The 27,328-nt window shown below is 40.8% G+C and overlaps 1 protein-coding gene across 1 annotated transcript in view; it reads left to right on the top strand.

Annotated features, from left to right (window-relative positions):
• LOC112392531 (histone-arginine methyltransferase CARM1-like) overlaps positions 1 to 27,328 on the top strand; it is a 249,916-nt gene that overhangs the window by 127,669 nt on the left and 94,919 nt on the right. Inside the window, exons 3-4 of the mRNA XM_024734291.1 lie at positions 22,049 to 22,155; positions 23,145 to 23,249. Of these exons, the coding sequence (XP_024590059.1) occupies positions 22,049 to 22,155; positions 23,145 to 23,249 (212 nt within the window). The remainder of the gene's footprint in view (positions 1 to 22,048; positions 22,156 to 23,144; positions 23,250 to 27,328) is intronic.

The raw sequence follows: 27,328 nt of genomic DNA, 5'->3' as shown, positions 1-27,328 counted from the left end.
CCCTGGTGGCGCAGTGGTTGAGAGTGTGCCTGCCAATGCAGGGGACACGGGTTCATGCCCAGGTCCGGGAAGATCCCACATGCCGTGGTGCGGCTGGGCCCATGAGCCATGGCCACTGAGCCTGCACGTCCAGAGCCTGTGCTCCGCAACGGGAGAGACCACAACAGTGAGAGGCCGGCGTACCGAAAAAAAAAAAAAAAAAAGCATGACTTTTGGTGCAAATCCTGGTGCTTTCACCAATCAGCCGTATAACTTAACAGCAGTCACTTCATCCTTCTAAGGTTTGGTTTCCTCATTGTGAAATGGGAATAATTCCAGTATGTACTGCAGAGGACTGCTGGTGGATTAAATGAGATAATGGATATAATGTACATAGCCCAGCGCACCGTTAGCATCCACCACGGGCTCAGTGCTGGGCTAGTCACTATGGGAGATCCAAGATGAACCAGGCACAGCTGCACTCTCCAGGAGCTAGGAATCTAGCAGGGAGGTGGCTCTGTGCCCCAGTAGCTGTCACACACATGGCAGAGTGATCATAGCTGTAAGAGAGGCACAGCAGGGACAGTTTGTCATCTGGATGTTTGCAGTGCTGCTTCTGGGGTGTTTTGGAACGCTTAAGGTGTTCTCTCAAAGCGTAGACTCATCTGGGACTGCCATGGTGAGGCCAGTCCCTGTACCTCTGTCAGTCCCCTGCCGCCCAGTGGCACTGCGGCACTGAAACCCGGCTTCCCCATCACCCTTGCCAGCACGTCTGCTATTTCCTCTACTCAAGGTCCCTCGGCAGCCACAGGGGTAGAGCTTTCACTTTCCATCCTTTGTAATATAGCCCACTTGAGGTTTTGGCAGTTAGCACTTTGTCATTGGTAAATTTCTATTACATGGAAGTCATTCTAATAAAATGTACACAATTTGCCAGTAAGTCATTTTGCGAGCAAGGTGAGATGTATGGTTATTGACCTTTGAGGTATTTGCATTATGTTAACTTGCACTTAAAAACCAATCCTACCCTTACTCCTCTGTAAGATTACTTGTTCTGCCCAATCTGGCCACCAACTAGAACCCTTACTGGGCTTATCACCTGGGGACCACCTACCTCTATATTCCTGGCCTTGAGGATAACAGAGTGACTTGTCGTGAATGCCTAGAACTTCCATATGGTTTTAATGGCATACAGCTTTCTAAATCGTTTCCTTTTATATAACAAATGAATCACAGACACACTTCTGAGACTATAATAATAAGTAGTGATAGTCACATACTAACAGCTGATCTTACCTCCAGAAAGAACTGGTGAATCCCTTAGCAACAGTCCTGATCCTTTTCAGTTTGTTTCCTGAAGTCTTCCTGAATTGACATCACCCACGAATCCTTTTGTGTCCCGTGTTGCTCATATCCTGTGCTGTTCCATCCCAACCTGACCTGGCACCTTCTTGAATCAGGTATTTTATACTGATGGCAGAGCTTTCTCTGTATCTCCGACTGCAGTTACTCAAGTTCAAGCCTTTAAAGTAGTGATCTTATTCTTCCCTTTTGCAAAACCCTTTAAGAGGGTCCTTTTCTTCCGATACACTTAAAAGATGCCTGCTGCAGCTGCCAGTTACCTTGGGAATGCCTTCTCTCATTTTTGCACTGTTAGTTTCCTTCTGCCCTGTCCACCCTTTGATCTCCCTTCTGTGACGGTTAGGAAGGGGTTTTGAGGTTATTCTAGAATTTTGAAGCATGGAAGGAGCTTCCAAGTTCAGTATGTCATGGGAAGCTGGCCTGTGAGGGCTGTTGTGTAAAACAGTTCCAGACAGCACTGTTCTCTTCATGGTCTATGTGAATATTTTGTGCAGTGCACAACCTGCATGGTGATACTCAGCTACCGTGGCCCAATGGACGGGACTCATTGAGGTCCTGGTGCATATACTCTGCCTTACTAATGAAGAAGGGGGAGGAGGAAGGGAGAATAGCAGGACTTTTGTAGAGCTTCTTTTGTGCCAGGTACTCTTCTAAGCACCTTACATATATTAACTTATTTAATTATCAAATAAGAGATTTTTTACTTATTCACTCCTATACTGTGCAGTCCCCATCCTGGATGATGGTGAACAGGCCGGAAACAGGCTTCCTTCCCTCATGCAGGATGCGATCAAATGATTTTTGATGGAACTGATCAAAAAGTTAACTGTGGTATCCATGGCAGGACCAAAGCTCAATGCAAAGAAAATTGCTGAAATTGTCATCAGACCCTCCTCAACAATCCACACAGGCTACCTGTTGCGTGAGATGACAAATCTAACCTTGTACTGAACGTTACATCACCAAGTGGCCTTTCTGTCCAGCCTTAGTTTTCTCTGTAACTCCATATGTTGGCCCCTCCACACTGGAAAATTAGGCCACTTCCCCACTTGCACAGCAGACTGAAAAATTTCCCTGCTGAGAGCTTTGCTTCAGGCCATGACCCTCCTCCTTCCTCTCTGCCTTTCCAGATTCCTCCTGCTACCTGCAGCTCACCTTTCACCTCCCCTAAACAGCCTTCCCTGATGGGATGAATACACAACACTTCGTCTCTTTGGATTTTTGAATACAAATTATCCCACATGATTTTGTATGTAATAATGCATTGGTTTTTAATAGTCATTTTGTGTGTCTCTTCTTTGAGGGTGGGAACCTCATTTCTAGTTTTGTTTGTACCCCCTCTATAGCCCCCGCTCTTGTGCCCAGCACACAGCAGGTGATCAATAAGTGTTTTTTAATAAGGAGCTGACTCACTGCCAGCACTCTGGCCCCCCTTGACTCAAGTTCTTCTGAGGCATGCAGCCTTCCAAAAAAAGCTGACTTTCTTGGCTTCCTTCCATAGTACTGGAATGAATTTCAATACTAGACCTTCAAAGAAACAACCCAGAAAGGGCCATTTCTACCCTTGAGGAATTGCGAACGGAACAAATCCCCAGTGGAGGGGAGGCCTAGGGGCCCCTTGGATAAAATTCACACCTGTGTCTATTTGTTTTTCTTTAGCAGAATAAAATAATTTCCAACCTGAGCTAACACTGAGTACTTATTATATGACATATATATATGTAAATATAGATATAAGGGTATATACATAAGTAAGTAAATGTAAATATGTATGTATATATGTGCATATATACATACAACCACCCTAGGGGATAGGTATTATTATCAATTCTCATTTTTCAAAGGACACCTTTAAGTAACCTGTGGAAGCTCACAGGATAGCAAATAGTAGAGCCACAGCTGTATGCCAGACAGGCTAGTTTGAGTCTGAGCTCTTGGCATTTGCACTATATACTTTTATACTGTTAACTCTTCGGATTAATTAGAGTCCTGTGAGTGTGTGTGAGTATATGTGTGTGTGTGTGTGTGTACCTGTGTGTAGACAAGACAGGAAACAATTTTAAAGTGTAATATTTTATAAACTTGATTCTTTTTTTAGCTTTATTGAGATATAGTTGACATATATCATTGTGTAAGTTTAAGGTGTATAGTGTGTTGATTTGATACACTTATATATTGTGAAATGATTACCTCAGTAGGGTTAGTGTCAACACCTCCATCACCTCAACTAATTACCATTGATTTTTTGTGGTGAGAACAGTTAAGGTCTACTGTCTTAGCAATTTCAAGTATATAATACAGTATTATGAACTATAATCACCATACTGTACATTAGATCTCCAGCACTTATAACTGGAAGTTTGTACCTTTTAACAGCATCTCTCCATTTCCCTTGCCCCAAACCCCTCATAACCACCATTCTACTCTGTTTCTATGAGTTTGGCTTTTATAGAATCCGCATATAAGTGATATTCAGTATTTGTCTTTCTGTTTGACTTATTTTACTTGCCATAATGCCCTCAAGGTAGGTCCATGTTGTCATAAATGCCAGGATTTCCTTATTTCTCATGGCTGAATGATATTCCGTTGAATATATATGCCACATCTTTTTTATCCATTCATCTGTAGACAGACACTTAGGTTGTTTTCGTATTTTGGCTGTTATGAATAATGCTGCAGTGAACATGGGAGTGCAGATAAACTCTTAGAGATAGTATTTTCATTTCCTTTGAATATATCCCCAGGAGTAGGATTGCTGGATCATATGGTAGTTCTATTTTTAATTTTTTGAGGAACTTCCATACTGTTTTTCGTAATGGCTGTACCAATTTACATTCCCACCAACAGTGCATGAGGGCTTCCTTTTCTCCACTTCCTCTCCAACACTTGCAGTCTCTTGTCTTTTTGATGATAGCCATTCTAGCACATGTAAGGAGATATCTCATTTGGGTTTTGATTTGCATTTCCCTGATAATTAGGATATTGAGCATCTTTTCATGTATCTGTTGGCCATCTGGATGTCATCTTTGGAAAAATGTCTTTTCAGGTCCTCTGCTCGTTTTTTAATCAGATTGTTTTTCTGCTGTTGATTTGTATGAGTTCCTTATATATTTTGTTTATCAATCCTGTATCAGATAGATGATTTGCAAGTATTTTCTCTGATTACATAGATTATCTTTTCATTTGTTGATTGTTTCTTTTCTGTGCAGAAGCTTTTTGATGTAGTCCCACTGTTTAGTTTTGCTTTTGGTGTCATATCCAACAAATCATGACCAAGACCAATATCAAGGAGTTTCTCTCTTGTTTTCTTCTAGCAGTTTTATGGTTTCAGTTCTTATGTTTAAGTCTATAATCCATTTCGAGTTAATTTTAGTAAGTGCTGTCCAATCACATTCTTCTGAGTGTAGTTATCTAGTTTTCCCTACACCATTTTTTTGAAGAGATTATCATTTACTCATTGAGTATTCTTGGCTCCCCTGACAAATATTAGTTCACCATAAATGTGAGAGTTTATTTTGGGGCTCTCAATTCTATTCCATTTATCTGTGTGTATATTTTTATGCTAGTACCATATTGTTTTGGTTAATATAGCTTTGCAGTATATTTGATATCAGGAAGTGTGATGCCTCTGGCTTTTTCTTCATTCTCAGGATTGCCTTGGCTATTCAGGGTCTTGTATGGTGCCATACACATTTTATGATTGTTCTATTTCCATGAAAAATGCAATTAGAATCTTGATAGAGATTGCACTGAATCTGCAGATCAGTTTGGGTAATATCGACATTTTAACAATATTAATGATTCTGAATGATGAACATATATGTTTCCATTTATTTGTGTCATCTTCAGTTTCTTTCATCAATGTATTATAGTTTTCAGTGTATAGATCTTTCACCTCCTTGGTTAAATTTATTCTTAAGTTTTTTGTTTCTAATGCTATTGTAAATAAATGTGGTATTTTAAAATTTCTTTTTCAGATATTCCATTGTTAGTAAGTGTATAGAAATGCAACTGATTTCTGTATGTTGATTTTGTATCCTGCAAATTTACTGAATTTGTTGCTTAGTTCTAACAGTGTTTTGGTGGAATCTAGGGTTTTCTCTATATATGGTCATGTCTGAACACAAAGACAGTTTTACTTTTTCCTTTATAATTTGTATGCCTTTTCTTTCTTTCCTTCTTTCTTCTTTCCTTACTTCCTTTCTTTTTCTTATAATTGTTCTGGCTAGGATTTACAGTACTATGTTGAATAGGATTGGTAAGAGTGGGCACCCTTCATCTTGTTTATGATCTTAGAGGAAAAGCGTTCAACCTTTCACCATTGAGTATGATGTTATCTGTGGGCTTGTCATATATAGCCTTTCCTATTTTGAGGTACATTCCTTTTAATTAAAAGGGATAAATCTTTTTAATGTGCTGTTGAATTCCATTTGGTAATAAAGTGTTGAAAATTTTTACATTTATATTCATCAAGGATAATGGCCTAGAGTTTTTTTTTTTTTTTTTTTTTTTTTTTGCGGTACACGGGCCTCTCACTGTTGTGGCCTCTCCCGTTGCGGAGCACAGGCTCCAGACACGCAGGCTTAGCGGCCATGGCTCGTGGGCCCAGCCGCTCCGCGGCATGTGGGATCTTCCCGGACCGGGGCACGAACCCGTGTCCCCTGCATTGGCAGGCAGACTCTCAACCACTGCGCCACCAGGGAAGCCCTGGCCTATAGTTATTTTGTTGTTGTTTGTTTTGTTTTGTTTTGTGGTATCCTTATCTGACTTGGTATCAGGGTAATACTAGCCTCATAAAATAAGTTTAGGAGTATTTCCTCTTCTTCAATATTTCGGAAGAGTTTTAGAAGGATAGGCATTAATTCTTTAAATGTTTGATAGAATTCATCAGGGAAACCATTGGACCCTGGTCTTGTCTTTGTTGGGAAGTTTTTCTTTTATTACTGATTCAGTCTCCTTATTCATTTTAGCTCTGCTCAGATTTTCTAATTCTTCATGATTCAGTTTGGTAGTTTGTATGTTTCTAGAAATTTATCCATTTCTTCCAGGTTATCCAGTTTGTTGACGTGTAATTGTTAATTGTAGTATCTTTAATCCTTTGTATTTCTGTGGTCTTAGTTGTAATGTCCCCTCTTTCATTTCTGAAATAATTGAGTCTTCGTTTTTTTAAAGATAGTGTAAAGTTTTGCCAATTATATTTACCTTTTTAAAAAATACCTCTTTGTTTTGTTGTATTCTGATGTTTTGCTGGTCTCTATTTTTATTTGAATCTGCTCTGATCTTTGTTATTTCCTTCCCTCTGCTAACTTTGGGCTTATTTTCTTCTTCCTTTTCTAGTTTCTTGAGGTATAAAGTTAGGTTGTTTATTTGAGATCCTTCTTTTTTCTTTCTGTAGTTGTTTATTATTATAAACTTCCCTCTTAGAACTACTTCTGCTGCTTCCCATAGGTTTTGGTATGTTGTATTTCCATTTTCATTTGTCTTATGTATTTTTAAATTTCTTTTTTGACTCATTAGTTAGTCAGGAGTATATTGTTTAATTTCCATGTATTTGTGAATATTCCAGCCTTCCTCCTGTTATTGATTTCTAGTTTCATACTGCTATTGTCAGAAAAGATACTTGTATGATTTGTTTTGATACTGGTAAATTTGCTAGGACTTGTTTTGTGACCTATTGTATGATCTATCCTGGAGAATGTTCTCTGTGCATTTGGGAAGAATGTGTATTCTTCTGCTGTTGGATGGAATGTTTTATGTAAATCTGTTATGTTCATTTGGTCTAAAGTATAGTTCAGGTCCAATGTTTCCTTGTTGTTTGTCTGGTTGGTTTATTCACTGTTGATAGTGGGGTACTGAAGTTCTGTACTATTATTGTATTGTTGTCTATTTTTCCCTTCAGATCTGCTAGTATGTGTTTAATAGATTTAGGTGCTCCAATGTTGAGTGCGTGTATATTTATGATTGTTATATCTTCTTGATTGATTGACCCCTCTATCATTATATAATCACCTTGTTTTTCAGTTTTTATAGTTTTTGGCTTAAAGTCCATTTTTTTCTGATGTAAGTACAGTTGACCCTTAAACAATACTAAGTTTGAACTGTGTGGGTCTATTTATATACAGATTTTTTTTTCAGTAAATACACACTGCATTACCACGTGATCCACAGTTGGTTGAATCCATGGATGTGGAACCACAGATGTGGAGGGCTGACTGTAGTTATATGTGGATTTTCAACAGCCTGGCGGGTTGGCAGCCTTAAACCCTGTGTTGCTTAGGGGTCCACTGTATAGCTACTACTGCTCTCTTTTGGTTTCCATCTGCGTGGAGTATCTTTTTCTGTCCCGTCACTTGGATTGGAGCCTTTGTGATTCCTGAAAGCTGAAGTGAGTGTCTTGTAAGGAGCATATAGTTGGGTCTTGTTATTTTTATCCATTCAGCTACTCTGTGCTTTTTGACTGCAGAAATTAATCCAATTACATTTAGAATAATTATTGATAGAGTAATCATTGATAGGTAAGGACTTGACTAATGCCGTCTTTATTATTTTCTTGCTGAACAAATTCCCTTGTTCTTTTTTCTCCGCTCTCGATGCCTTCCTTTTTGAATTGGTAATTTTCCACAGTGGTAAATGTTGATTGCCTTTATCTTTTGTGAATATATAGGTTATTGCTTTGTGGTTACTATGAGGCTTACACAAAACATCTTATAAATATAACAGTCTATTTTACACTTATAATAATTTCAATAACACAAAAACTATACCCTTTTATACACCCCACCCCTGTTTTAGTTTTGATGTCTCAATTTACCTCTTTTTTATATAGTGTATTTATTAACAAATTATTTTAGCTATAGTTATTTTTATTACTCTTGGCCTTTAATCCTTATACTGGAATTAAGTGGGTAACACACCATGTTACAGTATGACCGTATTCTGAATTTGACTATATACTTACCTTTACCAGTGTGTTGCATATTTTCAATGTTTTTATGTTACTAATAGTGTCCTTTCACTTCATCTGAAAGAACTCCTTTCAGCATTTCTTATAAGGGAGGTCTAGTGGTGATGAACTCCCTTAGCTTTCGTTTATCTGGTAGTCTTTATCTCTCCTTCATTTCTGAAAGATGCCTTTGCCAGATAAGATATTCTTTGTTGGCAGTTTTTTCTTTCATCACTTTGAATACATCATCCCACTGTCTCCTGGCCTGTAAGGTTTCTGGTGAGAAATTTCCTGATACTCTAATGAGGGTTCCCTTGCAAGTTACAAGCTTCTTTTCTCTTCCTGCTTTTAAAATTCTCTCTTTGTCTTCAGTCTTCGACAGTTTTATTATAATGTGTGTCGGGCAGAATCTCTTTGAGTTTATTTGGTGACCTAACTTCATGAACTTAGATACCCAAATTTCTGTGCAGATTTTTGAATTTCTCAGCCATTATTTCTTTAAGCAAGCTTTATGCACACACCCCCTTTTCCTCTGGAACTCCAGTAATTTTTAAGTTGTTTCTTTTATGATGTCCCATAGATCACATATGCTTTGTTCACTGTTTTTCATTCTTTTTTCTTTATTCTTCTCTGACTGGATAATTTCAAAGGTCCTGTCTTCTACCTCACAGCTTCTTTCTTCTGCTTGATCCATTCTTCTATTGATGTTCTCTGTTGCATTTTAAAATTTAGTTCATTGTATTCTTCAGTTCCAGAGTTTTCTGTTTGATTCTTTTTTACGATTTGTTTCTCATTTTGTTCATGCAGAAAAAACTTTTCCTGATTTTGTTGAATTGTCTTTTTGTGTTTTCTTATAGCTATCCAGTTTCCATAGAACAGCTATTTCAAATTATTTACTGGATAAATCACAGATCTCCATGTCTTTTTGAGTGGTTACTAGAAGACTGTTGTGGTCTTTTGGTGATGTCTTGTTTCCTTGATTTTTCATGTTCTTTGAAATTTGTCTTGCTGTCTTCACATCTGAAGTAGCATCACTTCCTCCAGTCCTTACTAACTGGGACAGCAATACCTTCCATCAGCCCTGCTAAGGATTCTGAGGCTCTCAGACCTTCTATGGATACATCTGCTCCACGTTTCTTACTCCCTCTTGTGACAGAATTCTTAAGTTTGGATGTCTTCTCTTGATCCTGCAATGCCCCAGGCTGAGTGCTGACAGTCTCCCTTTGTTTCCCCAAAGGTGGTGCTAATGCTTAAGTTTATGGGTTCTCCCTGGCCTGCACATTTGGGCTAGCTTTCTGTACATTCTCACTAGCTATTTGTCAAAGCTTGCTGTCACTGACGCTCTTGGGAGCTTGCATAGAGAGCTGGCCACAGGGTAGATATGTGTGTGGGTAAGGCACACAGAGCATTGGGGATGCCCATGGGCCAGTTGGGGAGATCCACAGGTGAGGTGTCCCCAGCAGCTCATTGGTGAGCTTCTTGGTGGAGTTCACAATGCAGTTAATAGGATTCTTGTTCATTTCATGCTCTCTGAGAATCCTGTCAGCTTGTCTCCCAGTTTCCCCTCATCCCCAGTACATGCTGCTTACGATTCAGTACTGTGGATGGGGCAAAAGAGAAATGAGCGTCTTTGGCAGCATCCTGCACAGCTGCGGAAGCTGGGCACTTACTCTCGTTTTTCACCGTGGTAGAAGTCACGAGCAGGATCTCTCTTGGCCCTGAGCTTTACTGCCTTGGGTGAGGGGTAGTTTGAGTAATGTCAAAATGTTCCTCTTACCCTCTGCATTGTGTCCAGATTCACTTTTTGTTTTGCTTCAGTGGTGTGCTGGCACTTATCTGTTGGAAACCTGGACTTTCACAAAAGATCTCTTGTCCATGGGTGATTATCTAAGACAGTGTTTTCCAGGGCCTCCCAGACCATGGCTAGGAGGGGCTGGAGCCAGTTCATGGGCCACTCAGGGTCCACAGCTGGGACCAAGATCTGCATACCTATTACCCAACACATGGGTGGATGGGACTTCTCCTGGGTTTCTTGGTGTATGGTGCTGGATCCCACAGCTCCCACAAAGGCACTTTTGTCCATGGATGGATACCAAATTGTTATTGTTAGGAAGGGGGGGTTGGACAGGAACAAAAGACATCTTATTCAGCTATGATGCTGATATCACTCTAAACTTGATATTCATACCATGTATATTGATAGTTACCTGATTTAAAAGGACAGTGAGATTTTTTTAATATCTTTATTGGATTATAATTGCTTTACAAAGTTGTGTTAGCTTGTGCTGTATAACAAAGTCAATCTGCTATATGTAAACATATCCCCTCCCTCTTGCGTCTCCCTCCCACCCTCCCTATCCCACCCCTCTAGGTGGTCACAAAGTACTGAGCTGATCTCCCTGTGCTATGCAGCTGCTTCCCACTAGCTATCTGTTTTACATTTGGTAGTGTATATATGTCCATGCCACTCTCTCACTTCATTCCACCTTACCCTTCCCCCTCTCTGTGTCCTCAAGTCCAAAGACAACAACAAAAAAGAATAATATGTGACAGATGGCATATATGACTTTGCAAAGTCTAAATTATTTACTATTTGTCTTTTGCAGAAAAAGTTTGCCAACCCCTGATATATAGTATTGACTTTGTTTTAAGTTATAAAAGGATCTTATATCCTACAGTCATTCTGAAACTTGCTTTAATATTCAGCTCTATTCTTGAAATCTGTGTTTGTTGACATATGTATCTACTTTAGTCCTTTTAATGGCTGCATGGTATTCCATCGTATTAATATAGCACACTTTGCCTACTCATTCCTCCGCTAGATGGACAGTGACATTGTTTACACCCTTCACTATTAAAAAAGTCAAGAAACATTTTTTTAAAAGTGAGAGATCAGCTAGAGTATTTTAAATAAATTTTTGGTAAAATTTTGCCAACCTAGAATGATAAATAGCTAGATGTTGAAAGTAACATCTCCAAATAAGGAAATTCTGCAGTTACACACAGAGAACCCTTTGCTGTCATGATTTTGTAACACTTGGGAGTCAAAAGGATTTCCCTGTTTAGCCAGTCTCTCTGGCTGCACTTGAAGTCATTTCCCTGTTATTAATGTTACATTGATATGTTACATCTTACTTTTCATTTTTGTTCCTTATTTTCCCAGCCATCTTCATTCAGTACATAGACAGCTTCCTCCAGTGTAGAACATGGACTTTCTATATTTTAGAGTTTCCCACTTTCTGGAATGCAGATAGTGGTATTGGAAGGAACATTGGCCTTGCTAATTTTTACTCAGAACAAACTGTGTCTTTCCCTCTCCATGTGCACAGTGGCGATCAGAATACCTCTTGGCAGTGGGAATTGAATTAAGTGACACCATAAATGTGCAAACATTATCAAACGGAGCAGTTCATGAATGTGTGCTTGCTTTTTAACCGTGGCTGAGACTGGTAGCAGGAAGTATCTCTCGTCTCTGCTCCTGATTGCGCTTTTGTGTTTCTCTCCCCTCGTGCTCTTTCCCCCAGCCTCCTCCTCTTTACTTTGGTTCCTGGGCAGCTGCTACTGTGAAGACAGTGCAGATCCCATCTGCTTTTAGCATATGGGACCAACACTGTTGCTTCCAAAGTCCTTGCATTTGCTGTTCAGAGCAGGGTGGGTTATTGTATGGAAAGTGAGGCAGAAAATTACAGAATGATTTAACAACCAATCTTTGTTAAATCTTCATATAGTAATGATGAGAACAATAGGTCAATTTTTCTATCCATCATCCATCCATCTCCCACTTTTTTCTACTGAGAAGTTGTTTCCTCACACTTTTATATAATAAAATACAAATAGATAAATTTTAAGATCAGGGAAAATATAGGAAGACTGAAGCCAAGAGGAAATTAAAATGCAAACCTACATATTATAGGACCCATAAATCATGGGTACTGTAATTACTGCCAACCCATGATTTTGGCTCTGAGCATCCTGGCACCCAAGCAAAAGAGAAAGTGCTGTTGACTTATAAGATTCCCAGTGTCCATAAGGGGCAGATCAGTGGTAGGTGGGCAGAATGTCAGGCCAAGTTTCCCTTGGCATTTCACTCTGAAGAAAAGTTTTCTCGAGCGGGCTCCTAATAAGAGTTGGAACATTTTTCAGAGTATCAAGGGTTCTAAACTCAGTGCTCATTCTAGAGCTAGGATGCAGTTAAAGTTTCAGATAAACCCTACATATAAAAAGAACTGCTGGTTGTAGTTATGAAAACATTGAATGATAACCAGTATTCCTGGATTTAATTTTCCTGACTTTGGAAAATTAAAAATGGTCGATGTTATCCACCATTCCATATGAGGAAAGTATAGATGGATGTCAACCAGGAAGCATTCATTCAACTGTTAATAAATCCACTAGCCGTTTGTCATGAAAGTAAATGGTTGGATCAGTTTATTAGGGGATGATGATAACGCAGTGCATGCTGTGGGCATCCTGAGTGGAATTGCTCTTCAGCTGTGGGTGTCACACTCTTGAGTCTCCTTGATCATATCTAATTACAGGGGAAGGTTGGGGGAGGTGGATGGTCTAATGAAAGTTCATCTTCACAGGTGAAATCACACTATAGGTCAGTCAGCAGTACCATATTCATATGAGAATAGTTTGTTTGGGAATGATAGTGATCATTTCACCAGAACTTACCTAATAGCTCTAGAGTTAGAGTTTGAACCTGCCCTAATGAGTGTCTGTACAAAACAGCCAAATGAAATCATTGTGGAGAAACGCAGCAACTTCTTCTGTAAGCCTAAAATGCAACTAACGATTGATTGAAAAGATAGCATGATAAAGTGTGTTTGGCTATCATTTTCCTTAGCTTCAGTGATTTCATGGTGCTTAGAAATTGAAGGGAAGCAGTTGATATTTTAAGTTGCAGACTTGCTGTCCACTGAGTTTTGCAATGGACCCCTGGGGATATGGGATCACAGACTCAAATGCCTACAGAGCCCAGGCAGGTCATGGAAATGCATGAAGTGAGCTGGTTGCAAATAAGAAAGAATGGTGGCAGCTGTGGTGAACTGGAAATCTCGTATTCATTCAAAAGGTGGCAGCAGCTACTTCCCTCATGTGATTGTTGCCACAGAGCGAGTCAGACCCAGGGATTTCATGCTGTGCAATTTTAGCCAGAAATTCACATTTCTTGTGAGATTTACTTTTCTGATTTTTAAGACATGATGGCCAGGTTTAAAAGTGCCTGTAGACTGGATTTAGCCTCTGCTCAGTCATTTTGCACACAGTGGACCAGCTGTATAAATGTGAAAGAGGAAACAAGAGAAAAGCAAAGAGATTGAGCTAAGAAGACACATGCACATCCATGCTTTTAACCAGTTATAGGTTCATGTCATTGGGAAAACCATAGTAGGTGCATTTTGCTTTCTAAAAATGAAGGCAAGATTAATTTCCTATAAGTATTGTATGTAGTATTACTGTTAAATCCATATTTGAATGGAAAGAGAGCTAGATCTTAAAAGTTGTATTGCGTAACCAAAAGGTGCTACTTTTCATCTGAAATTGTTTTTTTTTTTTTTTAATGTAACTTGAAATCTCAAGTCTGCCAGGTATAAAGTCCTTTCTTTCCTTTGCCTTGCAACAGGTACAGAATTTCTCAGCCGAGTTTATGGGTATTTATGTCTCATTTGTCTACAGATAATATATAAAGAGAAGGCCTAGAGAGATTTTTGTATCTAGTTATTACGCTAAGTTTTCACTTGGCAAAGTGAAGTGCCCCAAACATTATGTACTGAAGGTACAGTCTGCTATTTCAAATTTTTAAGTTTCATGTTGGGTTACAGTAATGCTTACCTAAAGTTAACTGTTCTGGGAATGTAGGGAGTATGGCATAGGCAGCTGTAAAAATGTTGGTTTAAGTTGTTAAACATCATTTTAAAAACTGTGTAAATCTAATCAAGTTGGAAATGTGCCTGATGCCACCTGTTTGGTGTTCACCTGTGCTGCTTTGCTTGCTGGGAGGCATGCAGAGGCCTTGGGAAGCCATGAGAGCTAATTGAATAATGGCTCAGGCAGCTGCATAAAAATTAGTCCCTCTGTTGAATATATGCTAAATGCTCCAGAAGGTGCATTCTGGCCTCACTTAGTGAACTGAGGTACCATTTGTCTTTCTGCAAGTCTGTTGACCTTCAAATGACTAGGTGGTTTTGTGGAATTCAGTCTTGATCCTAAATAGTGCACATATGGGAGGGTCTTCACTGAAATTGGTTCAAAAATAATGGTAGAAATCAGCCCAGTTGCAAAGAGACTGATTCACCTCTAAGGTAGAGAAAAGTATGGTGTAGATTTAAAAAAAAAAAAACACTTGAAATGAGTACAACATAAAAATATATAAAATTGTTAGTAAAAGCAAAAACCAAACCAAACCCAAACCAAAAAAACTCTTAAACCTGAGTCAACTGGCAATGAGTAAGCAAAAACAAACAAACAAACAAAATTCTTGTGAAGCGGGAGATTTCTGTTCTAGTCAAGGCTACCTATATAGAGTAGCTCAGGACAAATGTCATAAGGAAATGTCTCATGACATTTAAGACAGAGAAACAGAGTATCCTGAAACCATGTGGGGAAACAGGTATTATCTGTGTGGTCTTCCCCATCTGCATCTTTCTGTGTCCTCATCTCTCTCAACTGCCTATTCCTCTTGTACGGTCACTGCCTGGCTACCTCCCCTAAGACTACATCATCTTGTAGCCAGGGTGATTCAGTGATTTATCATCCCAACCAGGACTCTTTGAGTGTGAGAAGGAATGCGATCAGTAATCTGTCCAGGATGGCAGACATAAATTGGAATGTCCCAGGTAAACCAAGATGTAGGATCACTCCTCTTTGGAGCCCCAGAGCCTATCCTGTTTACTAGTATCTGGGTCTTTTGGTCCAGGCTGAGTGACCCGTTAGTCAGCAGCTCATTCTTAACTAATCTGCTGGATAAGATATAGGATCTAATGGTGCAAACAGAACATCAGGAGTTATGAGCAGGGCCGGAAACTCTTAGGGAGTATGGACAGGAAAATAGAGCTGGTAGCTGTCCCAGAGTCAGGGATTCAGCATGTTATAGGACCAGAAATGTTAGATCAGTTGCTTTGTAGTAGCCTTTCACACAGCAGTGTGCTCTGGGAGCAAAAGCTGGGTTTAAGCTTGAATTTCCACCTCTTGCCAACAAAAGAGTTTTCGCTGATATCCTTTCCTTAGAATTTTGTTCCTGCTTTGGCTTAGTGACTTATCCCTCTGTCCAGGGCTGACCCCTGATCCTTCTGCTTATTGGAAACCACACAGTTCTCAGATCTTGGTCTTGCCTTGCTGATGGGTGGAGTGTCAGGGCAAGTGTGCTAGGATCCCACAGGGATCAGGCAGCTGGCTCAGTATTCAGACAAATGAGACAAATGAGCAAACTGTCCTTACTTTCATAAATGGTGAAGCTCACTATTTTACTAATGTCTTGGTCACTGCTGGTCATCTCAGAAAGTATTTAAATTGGTTAAAGACATGCATGTACATTGCCTCTGACATTTGATAAGATTTGTAATCCAGTTATTTTGCATAAGATTCTTAATATTTAGAGATATGACAGATGTACAGAATACTCCCAAATAGCCCTTCCCAGTGCTTTGTATTAATGTTTTGTTTGTACAAAATAATTTTAGTTAAGTATTACATAGGTTATGAATTATAGGTTTGCTTGCTAATTGTAAGGCTTTGAGAGGAGAGCAAAGCCAAATAAATACATTTGATTTCTTAGAGCTTATAAACATATTTATTTTAAGAGAGGTTGATTGGCAATTGCTTTTAAGAAATGCTAACAAATTTATTTTAAAGAGGAGACAAAAGCACTAGCTTGAAGTTTGGGGAAGCTGTCCATTTTTCTAGTTTTCTCATGTGTACAATAGAAACCTACAATGTCTTATAGTAATGCTATCTATGGTGGGCACTCAGAGGACCTACTTTATGTCTCATCACTTCCCAAAGGCTCTACCCTCTAACTACCATCACATTGGAGACTAGGTGTGATTTTTCCGGGGGGGGGGCAGACAGACATTGTCTATGGTAATGCTCACTGGAGGTTCCAAAATAAGATGCAGTAATAGTAACCCATCTCTTCTTCAGTTCTCCAAACTAGAGGGAGAGACTTTTGGTAAGAGGAGTGAAGGGATCTTTAAATCCAGCAGGTGATTATGCCTTTGGAAAACATTTTAGCAAGGAGTTCATTTTTTTTTTTTTTTTTTTTTTTATGGATGGAGGAGACTTTTGATCTGCAGGCACCATTTGTTTGAAAGATGCCATTAATTCTGTAGAGCCAGGATGACTCCCAGAGGAGAGTAAAGAAAGGCCAGCTGTTGAGAACATAATAAAATTTAAGTGAATGGGCTTCCCTGGTGGCGCAGTGGTTGAGAGTCCGCCTGCCGATGCAGGGGACGGGTTTGTGCCCTGGTCCGGGAGGATCCCACATGCCGCGGAGCGGCTGGGCCCATGAGCCGTGGCCGCTTGGGCCTGCACGTCCGGAGCCTGTGCTCCATGACGGGAGAGGCCATAGCAGTGAGAGGCCTGCGTACCGCAAAAAAAAAAAAAAATTAGATGGTATTCACATTTGCATATTGTCTCCTTTAACTGCTTAGAGCAGAAAAGGTGGGAGGATATGGCTCCGAACCACTGCTCTGGAATAAGGAGATCCCTGTGGGGTATTTCCCAGGGGTCTGAGGGCAGAGTAGATAAGGATGGAGAAACACCCTCAGTTGCTAGTAAAAGCCAAGTACCTCGGACACAGCATGGATTATGAGTAAAATGGGAACTCCTTTCAAAGGACACGTTTATCCGCACTGTTTCTGAAGAGAATGGCCTGGTGGAACTGGCATTGTAACTACTCTGGCTGTAAACCATCGTCTTTTGTCATTTCTCAGCACAATACATAGATGTAATTTTCTCTATCATATAGATATTAACCAAGGACATGGCAGTTCCATGCCTCAGCCATGATTCTAACTATTCCACTTTGATTCTCAGACTTGACTTAGGTTCTTTCTTGACAAACCATTACTTTCAATTTTAGCATGTAGTTATACTCAAGGATCAGTTAAAGACTACTCAGACACAGCCTTTCCTTTCTGTTCTGTTACTCCTAAAAGACCAGATTGAAGGGATCTGTTTTTGTTTGCTTGCTTCTCTTAAATAGCTACTATTTACAAGTGATACTGTCTGTGGTGCTTGCCGTACAGAGTTTATTTACCAAGATGTAGCATCTTTCTGTGCCAGGAAAGGGTAATACCTGTCTGGCTGCCTCAGCTGTTCTGGCCACATGTCCCCAAATTATACTGGAAAATCCACAGCTGACAATATGATAAGCATGGTATGGATTTTTTTAAAAAGTCAGACTGTAGACATTATTGCAGAGCTGCTTTTGGACTATCTTGAATAATTTACAAATAGCCCATCTTAATTCTCTCTAGTCCATCAGCTCAAATTTGCCAGATTAAGGTCTTTTTACTGGGGAGGAAGTAAAAGGTATCTATTCTCCTATAGTCAGTATACAAAAAAGGGAACAAAACTGACCACGTGCCCCCATTCAATTCTGCTTCTCCTGGTTTCATGGTCCTTAGAATCAAGGGTTTATTTTCTCCTATTTATTCCCTAATCAGAGGTGTGTGAACTTAAGTATTTGGGCCCAGTTGGCAGTGAAAGTTTAATTAATCAAAAAGTTCTAGTTAGGTATCACTGGCAGAATCAATTATCTTTGGTTATGATGCAATTTAAGTCAAAATCTGTTCACCGTCTGAATGCCTAAATGTCAGCGTTACTGTTCTTTTCTTTTTTTAATGAAGAGAAACATAATATTCACATAAAAAAGTTTCCATACCTTCTTCATTCCTGCTCCCAAAGTTGGATACATGCAAATTGAATTTCAGGAAATTTCCTATAGAGATATATTCTGTGTGTGTTTCCAGAGAAACGCATAGCAGTCTCAGGTATAGGTGGGAACTGATTAGATCATAAGGGTGGAGCCCTCATGAATGAGATTAGCATCCTTACAAAAGAGACCCCAGGGAGCTCCTTTGCTCCTTCCACCACGTGAGGACACAGACACAAGTCTGTAGTCTGCATCTCAGAAGAGAACCCTCACCAGAACCTGACCGTGCTGGCACCCTGATCTCAGACTTCCAGCCTCCAGAACAGTTTTTAAGGACAACTTTTATTGCTACCAGAGGCTTTTATCATCAATACATGGTTCTGACTGCAGTACCTTCTTCAGGCTGCACAGGGAGCTCAGGACCCAGAAGTCATTAAGAGAAATGCAGGTAGACTGGGGAGGCAGGGGGATTAACTTTTATCAAGAAAATCCTGATAGTTTAACATAAAACTAGGGTACTGAATTCAGTTATTACATGTTACAGACCCAAATCATAGAGCTGCCCCAGCATCTAGACAGTCTCTCCTACTGATTATAAATGAGTGAACTGAACAGTTCATTTATAATCAAAATAAATTTATAATCAAAATTAATTTCTATTATTTATAAGTCACTCTGTCTGTGCCACTCTGTTATAGCAACCCAAACGGACTAAGACAGTGTCTTTAGTGGTTACCAGAGTCCTTTCTTCTGGAGACTGAGGAAAGGGGAGAAATAAACAATTAAATTTCTTTTCCTTTTTAAAATGTGATTTTTTTCTATCTTTATACATCAGGTGGAAACACAGACATTTATTTACACACAGTAATTTAAGCATTAAAATAAAGGTAAGGGTGACTTGTGAAGAGAACATTCTCTTGGCAGCTGTTGTGACAGAATTCACAATAGTCAAGAGTTAATTGATGTTGATTCCTGGACTTGCCAATATCTGACTTCTAATTTGCTAAATCCCATAAATACATCCCAAAGTGGTCAAACTAGAGACCCTGATTTTTGGTTTATCAAATGTGGTCCCTGTGCCAGGATTACAGAGTGGTGATTATAGTGTGTATAATGTAATACAATTGGATTTTTTAAAAATAGCAAACACAGAGCCAATACATCCAAACTAGTATTGATTTTGGAAGGCTATTTATGTATTGCATGAATGCTGGTGTAACACAAAACTTCTTTGGAGCTTCTCTTTCACCTTTTCCTTTGAAGACAGTTGGTGAGGTGTACAAGCAGACTATCCTTTATCAAAATTTTGCTTTTAAACCCAAAATGGTACTTTGCAACTCACCACACATCCTATTCACTAAATTAGGCAGCCATTACTTTCGGCTGTAGTAAAGGTACAGTTTCCCCCAAAGGATAGAGACTTGAAACTGTAGAGAATATTCAAAAGACTATTTATTGGACAAGTGAGTTTACCATAGGCTTTGAAAGCCCAAACAGCTGAGATGCCCAGGACTCAAAGAACTCACAGAGGGGTAACACAAACCACTGCTGGCAATCTCTGAGAACTCAGAGGGAATTGGAGAGGTGCCAAGAGACTAGAGCTGGGTAAATAGTATCCAGTATCATCTTTGTTTTTCAGTATATCCGAGAATTTATTGTATTTTATTTTACTTTATTATTCCTTTTTTTGTTGAGGACATTTAAGTTCTCTTGTTAGCAAAGTTCAATTATATAGGGACTTCCCTCGTGGCTCAGTGGTTAAGAATTTGCCTGCCAATGCAAGGGACACAGGTTCCATCCCTGGTCTGGGAAGATCCCACATGCCATGGAGCAACGAAGCCCGTGTGCCACAGCTACTGACTCTGTGCTCTAGAGCCTGTGAGCCACAACTACGGAGCCCGTGCGACCCAACTAGTGAAGCTCGCACACTCTAGGGCCCCCGTGCCACAACTACTGAGGTTGCGTGATGCAGCTGCTGAAGCCTGTGAGCCTAGAGCTCGTGCTCTGCAACAAGAGAAGCCACTGCAGTGAGAAGCCCGCACACCTTGACGAAGAGTAGCACCTGTTTGCTGCAACTAGAGAAAGCCTGCGCACAGCAACGAAGACCCAATGCAGCCAAAAAAAATTTTTTTTCAATTATATAATACATGTTAACAACTGTAGTCACCACGTTATACATTAGGTCCTCAGGCCTTATTCATTTTATAGTTGAAAGTTTGTACCCCTTTACCAACCTCTCCCTATTTTCCCCACCCCTTAGCTCCTGGCAACCACTTTTCTACTGTCTGTTTCTGTAAGTTTGACTTTTTTAAAAAAAGGTTTCCAAATATATTATATATATATATATATATATATCATATCTTCTTAATCCATTCATCTATTGACAGATGAATTGAAACAATTTCACCAAGTTCATTTATCATTTCCCCAAATTTATTGAATTCACATTTTCAACCTCTTACTGGGTGGCTGTTATGTTAGCACTATGTTCTGAAGACTAGAGATAAATAAGGCTTGACACCGTGCCCCCAAACCATGCCCTGAAAGAGTTTGATATATAGAGAGAGATGGACACTTTAAACATTGAGAAATTGGGTAAAATGTGAAATAAGATGGTAAGCTGAGAGCATGAGATGAGAGCACAGGTTCTGGTCCCTAGCTACGCATGAAAACTAACTGGAGGCTTTTGAAAAAAATAGAGATGCCTTCTCCCCACTACCAGAGCATTGAACTACTCAGTATAGGTGGAGGGTCCAACGTCTACATTAAAAAATTCTTCCTAGAGAAGAATTCTGGTTTGTAGCCAAGTGTAGAGGCCCCCTGTGTTGCAGCGGTTCATTCTGCCTATGGGTGTTGTAGAACACAGCAGTGAAGAAATGCTCATTGAACTGAATCTTGAAGAATGAATAGGAGTTTCATGTCAGAAGGTAATCCAAACAGAAGAGACGGACAGGGGTTTCAAAGTCAAGAAGCCAGGCCAGGCCCACGTTGACCTGGGAATGTGTAAGCGCTTCAGCAGCACGGTGGGCGCGTAAGGGTGTAGTGCAGGTCTTATGTGTGCAGGAAATGGGGGCAAGGAGTGCGCGCACACAGGGGTGGACAGACGTGAGGGACTGGAGCTCATGGTGAATCCAGACTGGGTGGGCGTTAGGGATCCCACGTGGGCTGTAGGAGACCCGATCACAGCACCAACAGTGGAGAGGAGAGACCCCAGGCAGCGAGGACCGCTGGGCAGGACTTTGAGAGACATTTCTAAGGCGGAAGTCACAGAATTTGACCACTGTGCATGCTGTGTTATCTATTAGTGATATCACTTCTGGAATTCTCTGAGCCTTCACTTCTGTATTTTTTTCCTCACACAGTAGAAAGCATTCCCTTGTATACACATATCCCCAGTTATTTTACCTTTTCTCTATACACATAGGGAATACTAAATATGAAAACAAAGAAAACTTGTCACTATAATGAAAGAATGAGATTTTATATATATACTCACTTATATACATATATATTTTGTATTCACATATGTTTTATTTTTCATATCATCAACAATCACCTTCCTCAGAGCACATACTGAGAATAAGCCTATGAACTTTGCTAGCACCGTACCAGGAGAATTCAGTGAGCCCGGACTCTGCCTGTGTTCCCTTATGGTCTCAGACTTGACATTTCTGAATGCAAATATGTCTGACAAGTGTAAATAAGGGTGTCACACCTCAGAGTAGTACTCATTCCCACCTCGCCGTTCCTTATCATGCGTGTGTTCAGAGGTGAACACGCCGTTTTCATCTTCTAATAGCTTCTCAGTTGGAATTTTGTGAAGAGTGCAGTAGTGAGTGCTGTGGTTTCCAAGATATAGAAATGGATCTGCTTTCTTCTCCTTGCAGAATTCAGCGCATTTTCAAATACCTTGAAAAGATGCCGGCATGAGGAAAAGGAATACTCAGTGTTCAGCCAGCGGACAGAAGAGGCGTCTGCCGTACAGTACTTCCAGGTCAGGGGAGCGGTCCCAGGTGGAGCTGAGTCGTTTCAGAGTGACACACACCTGTGAATATACCTGGGCGAGGCGGTGGGTGGAGAAGAGAGTGCAGCGGTGTTTTCTTTTTCTTCTGCCGCGCTGTGCGGCATGTGGGATCTTAGTTCCCCGACCAGGGATCCGAACGCATGCTCCCTGCCTTGCAAGCGGGGAGTCTTAACCACTGGACCGCCAGGGAAGTCCCGAGAGTGCAGCGGTTTCTACTGTGTGGTCCTCTGACCAGCAGCAACAGCATCACCTGGATTGGGATCTTGTCTCTGTCACTTAGCGAGTTGTCAGGACTTGGGCAAGTTGCTGTATCTTCCTGAGGCTCAGTTTCCTCAGCTGAGGAACATACTTCATTTGTTGTGGTGATTTAATTTGATTAGAGGATGTATGTGAAACACTTAGCATGGTGCCTGGCACATAGAAAACTCTACCAAATGGTGGCCATTACAATGACGATACTTATTACTCACTGTCGATGCTCATGGATTTATACGTATCACGTCACCCAACCGGCTTGCCTCAGGATCACCACCGTCACTGCCTTCTACCTCACCCCACCCTCTCCTGGGATTTCTATCCAAGGCCCATCTTTCTCTCTAGGCTGATGGGACTCATCAGGGCCGTCCCTTTTGGCCCTGGCCCCTTTCTCTCTCACTTACCTCTGTTATTCTTGATCTGTGCTCTCTCAGCCTCTGCTTTGGGAGGGGGGACCCTGGGCACCAATCTGGTCAAGATCTAGGTCTGAATCCGCTGTATGGATCGAAGTTCTGAGGTCTCCTTAGAGTTGTGGGCCTTACAAATGGGGCCAGTGTGGACAGGTCCCGGGTGTCCCAGTGCCTCGGCCCCCTGCTGTGTTAGACCAAGCCCTCCTTGACCCAGGTGGCTGTAAGAGCCAAGTACCCGTGAAGGTCCTGCCTCGTGGCGTGTTTACCCTCCGTGTCCTTCTCTCTCCCTTACAGTTTTATGGCTGCCTTTCCCAGCAGCAGAACATGATGCAAGATTTTGTGAGGACAGCCACCTACCACAGAGCCATCCTCCAGAACCACACTGACTTTAGAGATAAGGTAATGGTGGCGGCAGGTTATTAATCTCAAACCATTTGAAGAAGCCTTGTCAAAAACTAGGCTGAGCATTCAGCTTCCATAGGATTACCGTACGACCCAGAAATTCCACTTCTGACTGTATACCTAACTAACTGAAAGAATTAAAAGCAGGTATTGGTACGTGAATGTTCATGACAGCACTATTCACAGTAGCCAACACGTGGGAGCTTTCCAAATGCCCATCAGCTGACCAACAGATAAACAAAATGTGGTATATCCATTCGATGGGATATTATGAATATTGTTTATGTTGATATTATTCATAAAAAGAATGTAATGCTGATGCACGCTGCAATGTGGATGAACCATGAAAACATATGCAGTGAAAGAAGCCAGCTACAAAAGCACATATGATTCCATTTATAGGAAACATTCAGAATAGAAATCCATAGCGAGAAGGCAGACTAGCGGTTCCCAGGGGCTGGGGGAGGGGGACTTGGTGGGTACAGGCTTGCCTTTTGGGGTGATGAAAATGTCTCGACAGAGGTAATAGTTGCATAACATAGTAAATGTACCAAAACCCGCTGCATTGTACCCTTTCAAATGGTTGATGATTAATTTTATGTTATGTGAATTTTACCTCAGTAAAGAAATTAAGTTTTGAGAGCCAGGAACTCAAGAGACTAAATGCATTATGCTTTGGGGCACAGGACAGGTTAGGAGCTGTATTGCTACATAATGAATAGCCCTTATTGTGTCACTTTACTTCAGTTTTTTTTTTTATGGACTCCACAAGTGCCTGCACTTTTTTTTTTTTTTTTAATTTATTTCCTTCACAAAATGGATCCGAATGGTGAACGATTGCTAACACTCTGTGCAAGGGTTGTCCCTTATTTTCCTACCTGTTAAACAGCCAAGGTGTTCAAGATACTATACAGCTCATCTCAGAAACAGGATCACTGGTCAGTGAATCAGCAGTCATGGGGTCTAGTTTCATATTTTCCCATTTAAGTAGCTCTGTGATCTTAGGCAAACACTAGATTTCTCTGGGCCTCACAGTCTCTTCTACTGCCATAGTAATTGTAGACCTGTGGCCTTTGAGATTTGCAGCATTAATTCCCCAGGAGGAATGTGGTAGAACATTGAAATAAGGATCCCAATCCCTGCATCCACACCCATTTGCAAAGTTGTACAGCTGCTCCTTTCATGAAGAGATAGTTTAGTTTTTTATTCCTTATCTCTGTGCAATCCTTGGGATGTACTTTGATCAACAGAATGTGATAGAGGTGGCGTTGTGTGAGTTTCAGAGCCTAGGCCTTCATGAGCCTTGTGGCTTCTGGGCTCACCCTGGTGGAACCCTGAGACCACCATACTGTGACGAAGCCCTGTCTAGCCTGCTGGGGGTTGGGAGGTCACTTGGAGGAGTGAGGCAGTCCAGTCAATAGCCAACACCAACTGCCAGGCCAATCACTGAGGCCAGCCTGGACCTTCCCGTCCAACCAGCCCTCCAGCTGAATGCAGGAACATGAATGAGTCTAGGCAAGACCAACCGAGAAACTGCCCAACCCTCTCACAGAGCTGGGAGAAATAATACATTGGTTCTCGTTCAAACCACTAAGTTGTGTTGTGGTTTATGATGCTGAAATAGTTAATTAAAGTAGAGAGAAGACACACGAAAAAATAGTGATAAATAGGCCCCCAGCTAGAAGTTGATTTGCTCGTGGGTTCCTTTCTGCTGTCATGTCCATTCTGCTATAGAGCCGTCAGAGAATTCTTAATTTGGGTTATATTTTTTCAATTCCAGAATTTCCATTTGGCTTTTCTTTATGTCATACATTTCTTGACTGAGACTATTTATTTTTCCCTTGATTTCAGTAGTGTTCATGATTGCTGCTTGGAGCTTTATTATAATAGCTACTTGAAGGTTTTTGCCAGATAATTGTAACATCTGTGTCACTGCTGTGTTTGCTTCAGTTGATTATCTATTCCCAGGGAATTGATATTTTCCTGGGTCTTCCTATGCCAAGGAATTTAAAATTGTTTTCCATACATTTTGAATATTATGAGACTCTGGGTCTTGTTTAAAGCCTATGGAGAGAGTTAATATTTCTGGTTTAGGATGCATTCAACCTGGTTAGGTTCGGACTGCGTGTTCCATGCCACTAGTTGATTTTCCAAGGGCTCTGGTTCCCGTGTCATTTCACTTTTCAGAGCCTTAGCAGTGCAGCTGGGCTCTGTTCCATGTGCATGTCACTGGATGGTCAGTCTGGCACCTAGGCAGAGTCCTCAGAGTTTTGATGTGCTAATGATCAGGTCCATGCATGTATAGTTTGAGGGGTGAGTACAGAAATTTATTTTAAAAAATACTTTATGGGGTTTCTTTGCCCAGTTCCTTCCACTCCATGATCTCCCTGATACTTTCTGGTTCCCTGGGACCCCTTTTGAGTCTCTGGACAAAAAGCTCACTCTGCCGTGCACGTCTATGACCTCGCCTAGGTATCGCCAAGCAGAGAGAGGACAAGGAGAGGGGAAAAAAGCAGTGGGGCTTGGCCCCAGTTTTTGGGAACTATGGCACCATTGAAGGCAGAGGGAGTTTCCCCTGTCTCATAGTTTGGGCTGATGTGATGCTACGACCCCCACAAGGTTTCTGGGGGCTGGAGCATAGAAGAAGGGAGGAAAGGGATGGAAAAGAAAGGGGGGGGCAAGGAAGAGGAGGAGAGGGGAGGGGAGAGGAAAAGAAAAAAGAAGAGCAAGCGAAGAACAATTTCCACACTCTTTGAACATTCAGAGTTCCCCTTCTCGCAGCTGGAGCCAGAACAGAGGACACCTCCCGCAGCTCTCTTGCCCGCACCCTGGTGTCCATTTCTGGTGGGCTGAGTTCACGCCACAGGTGAGGGTAAGGGGGTATGGATCAGTAGTATTTCAGGTTCTGATCCTCTTTCCCAGTCTCCCTGCTACCATTGACTTTTCAGAGGCTTCAAGTAGCTGCTCCATGCATTCCGTCCAGGTTTTATAGCTGTATTCAGTGGGAGAGTCAGGGTAAAGTGGGCTTTCTCCTGCTTACGCAAAACTGGACATTTTCAAAAAGTCAAATGTAGGTACTCTGGTGGATGAGTGTGTTGGTAAGAGAAAAAGATAAGGCCAGAAATGGCCATGCTTGACCAAAGGGTCTCATATGTCTTGAGGTACCAGGACCCTTGCTTTGCCAGTGGGGCATTCCTGGTGAACAGTGAGGAAGTAATAAGCACTCCTAATGAAGATGACCAGGTTATGGTAGGTAGGCAAGGTGAGGATGGAGGGGAAAAGCTTGTTTCTTTTGACACCTTACCTGGTGTTCAAGGCTGTGGATAAGCAGTCTTACTGACCTAAGTCTTACAGGTTTCTCATCAATTAAAATAATTCAACTCTCAACTGTTGATTGTAATACTTTTATTTGGGGAAATTTCTCTCCTTCTGAAATTGCTTAGCTTTTTTTTTTTTAAGTTTTTTTTTTGATGTGGACCAATTTTTTAAAGTCTTTATTGAATTTGTTACAATATTGCTTCTTTTTTTTTTAATGTTTTGGTGTTTTGGCCACAAGGCATGTGGGATCTTAGCTCCCCGAGGGATCGAACCCACACCCCCTACATTGGAAGGCCAAGTTTCAACAACTGGGCCGCCAAGGAAGTCCCGAAATTGCTTAGTTTTAATCTATAATCTATTTTCTATTTTCTATATTATCTATAATCTGTTTTTAATTCTGGTTATAGCTTCTAAAGACCACTCCCCCAAATTACTTGCATTTGATGAGTTTTTCACAGAGTTTCATATAGATTTTGTCGTTCATCTGTAAAAACAAAGACATTGGACCAGATCATCTCTAAGGTCACTCCCACCTCTAAACTCATTTGATTCTACAAAATACCTTTTTCCTGCCAGCCTGAAATGGGTTTTTCTGCCAATGAAATAAAATAGGCATCCATCTGTTGGGGTTTATGAAGGTGATAATTAATCACATGACTGATAATTAATTATATCCCTTTCCCCCTCTGAGTTCTGAACCAGTTTAGAAATAGACACAGATGTCAGGTAGAAATCACAATATCAGCTTTATTTTTGGT

The sequence above is a fragment of the Neophocaena asiaeorientalis genome, unplaced genomic scaffold (genome assembly GCF_003031525.2).
Source record: "Neophocaena asiaeorientalis asiaeorientalis breed wild unplaced genomic scaffold, Neophocaena_asiaeorientalis_V1.1 scaffold256, whole genome shotgun sequence".
In the NCBI taxonomy this organism is placed as follows: domain Eukaryota; kingdom Metazoa; phylum Chordata; class Mammalia; order Artiodactyla; family Phocoenidae; genus Neophocaena; species Neophocaena asiaeorientalis.
Note: the sequence above shows the minus strand (reverse complement) of the source record. Positions and strands in the feature narration are given on the sequence as shown.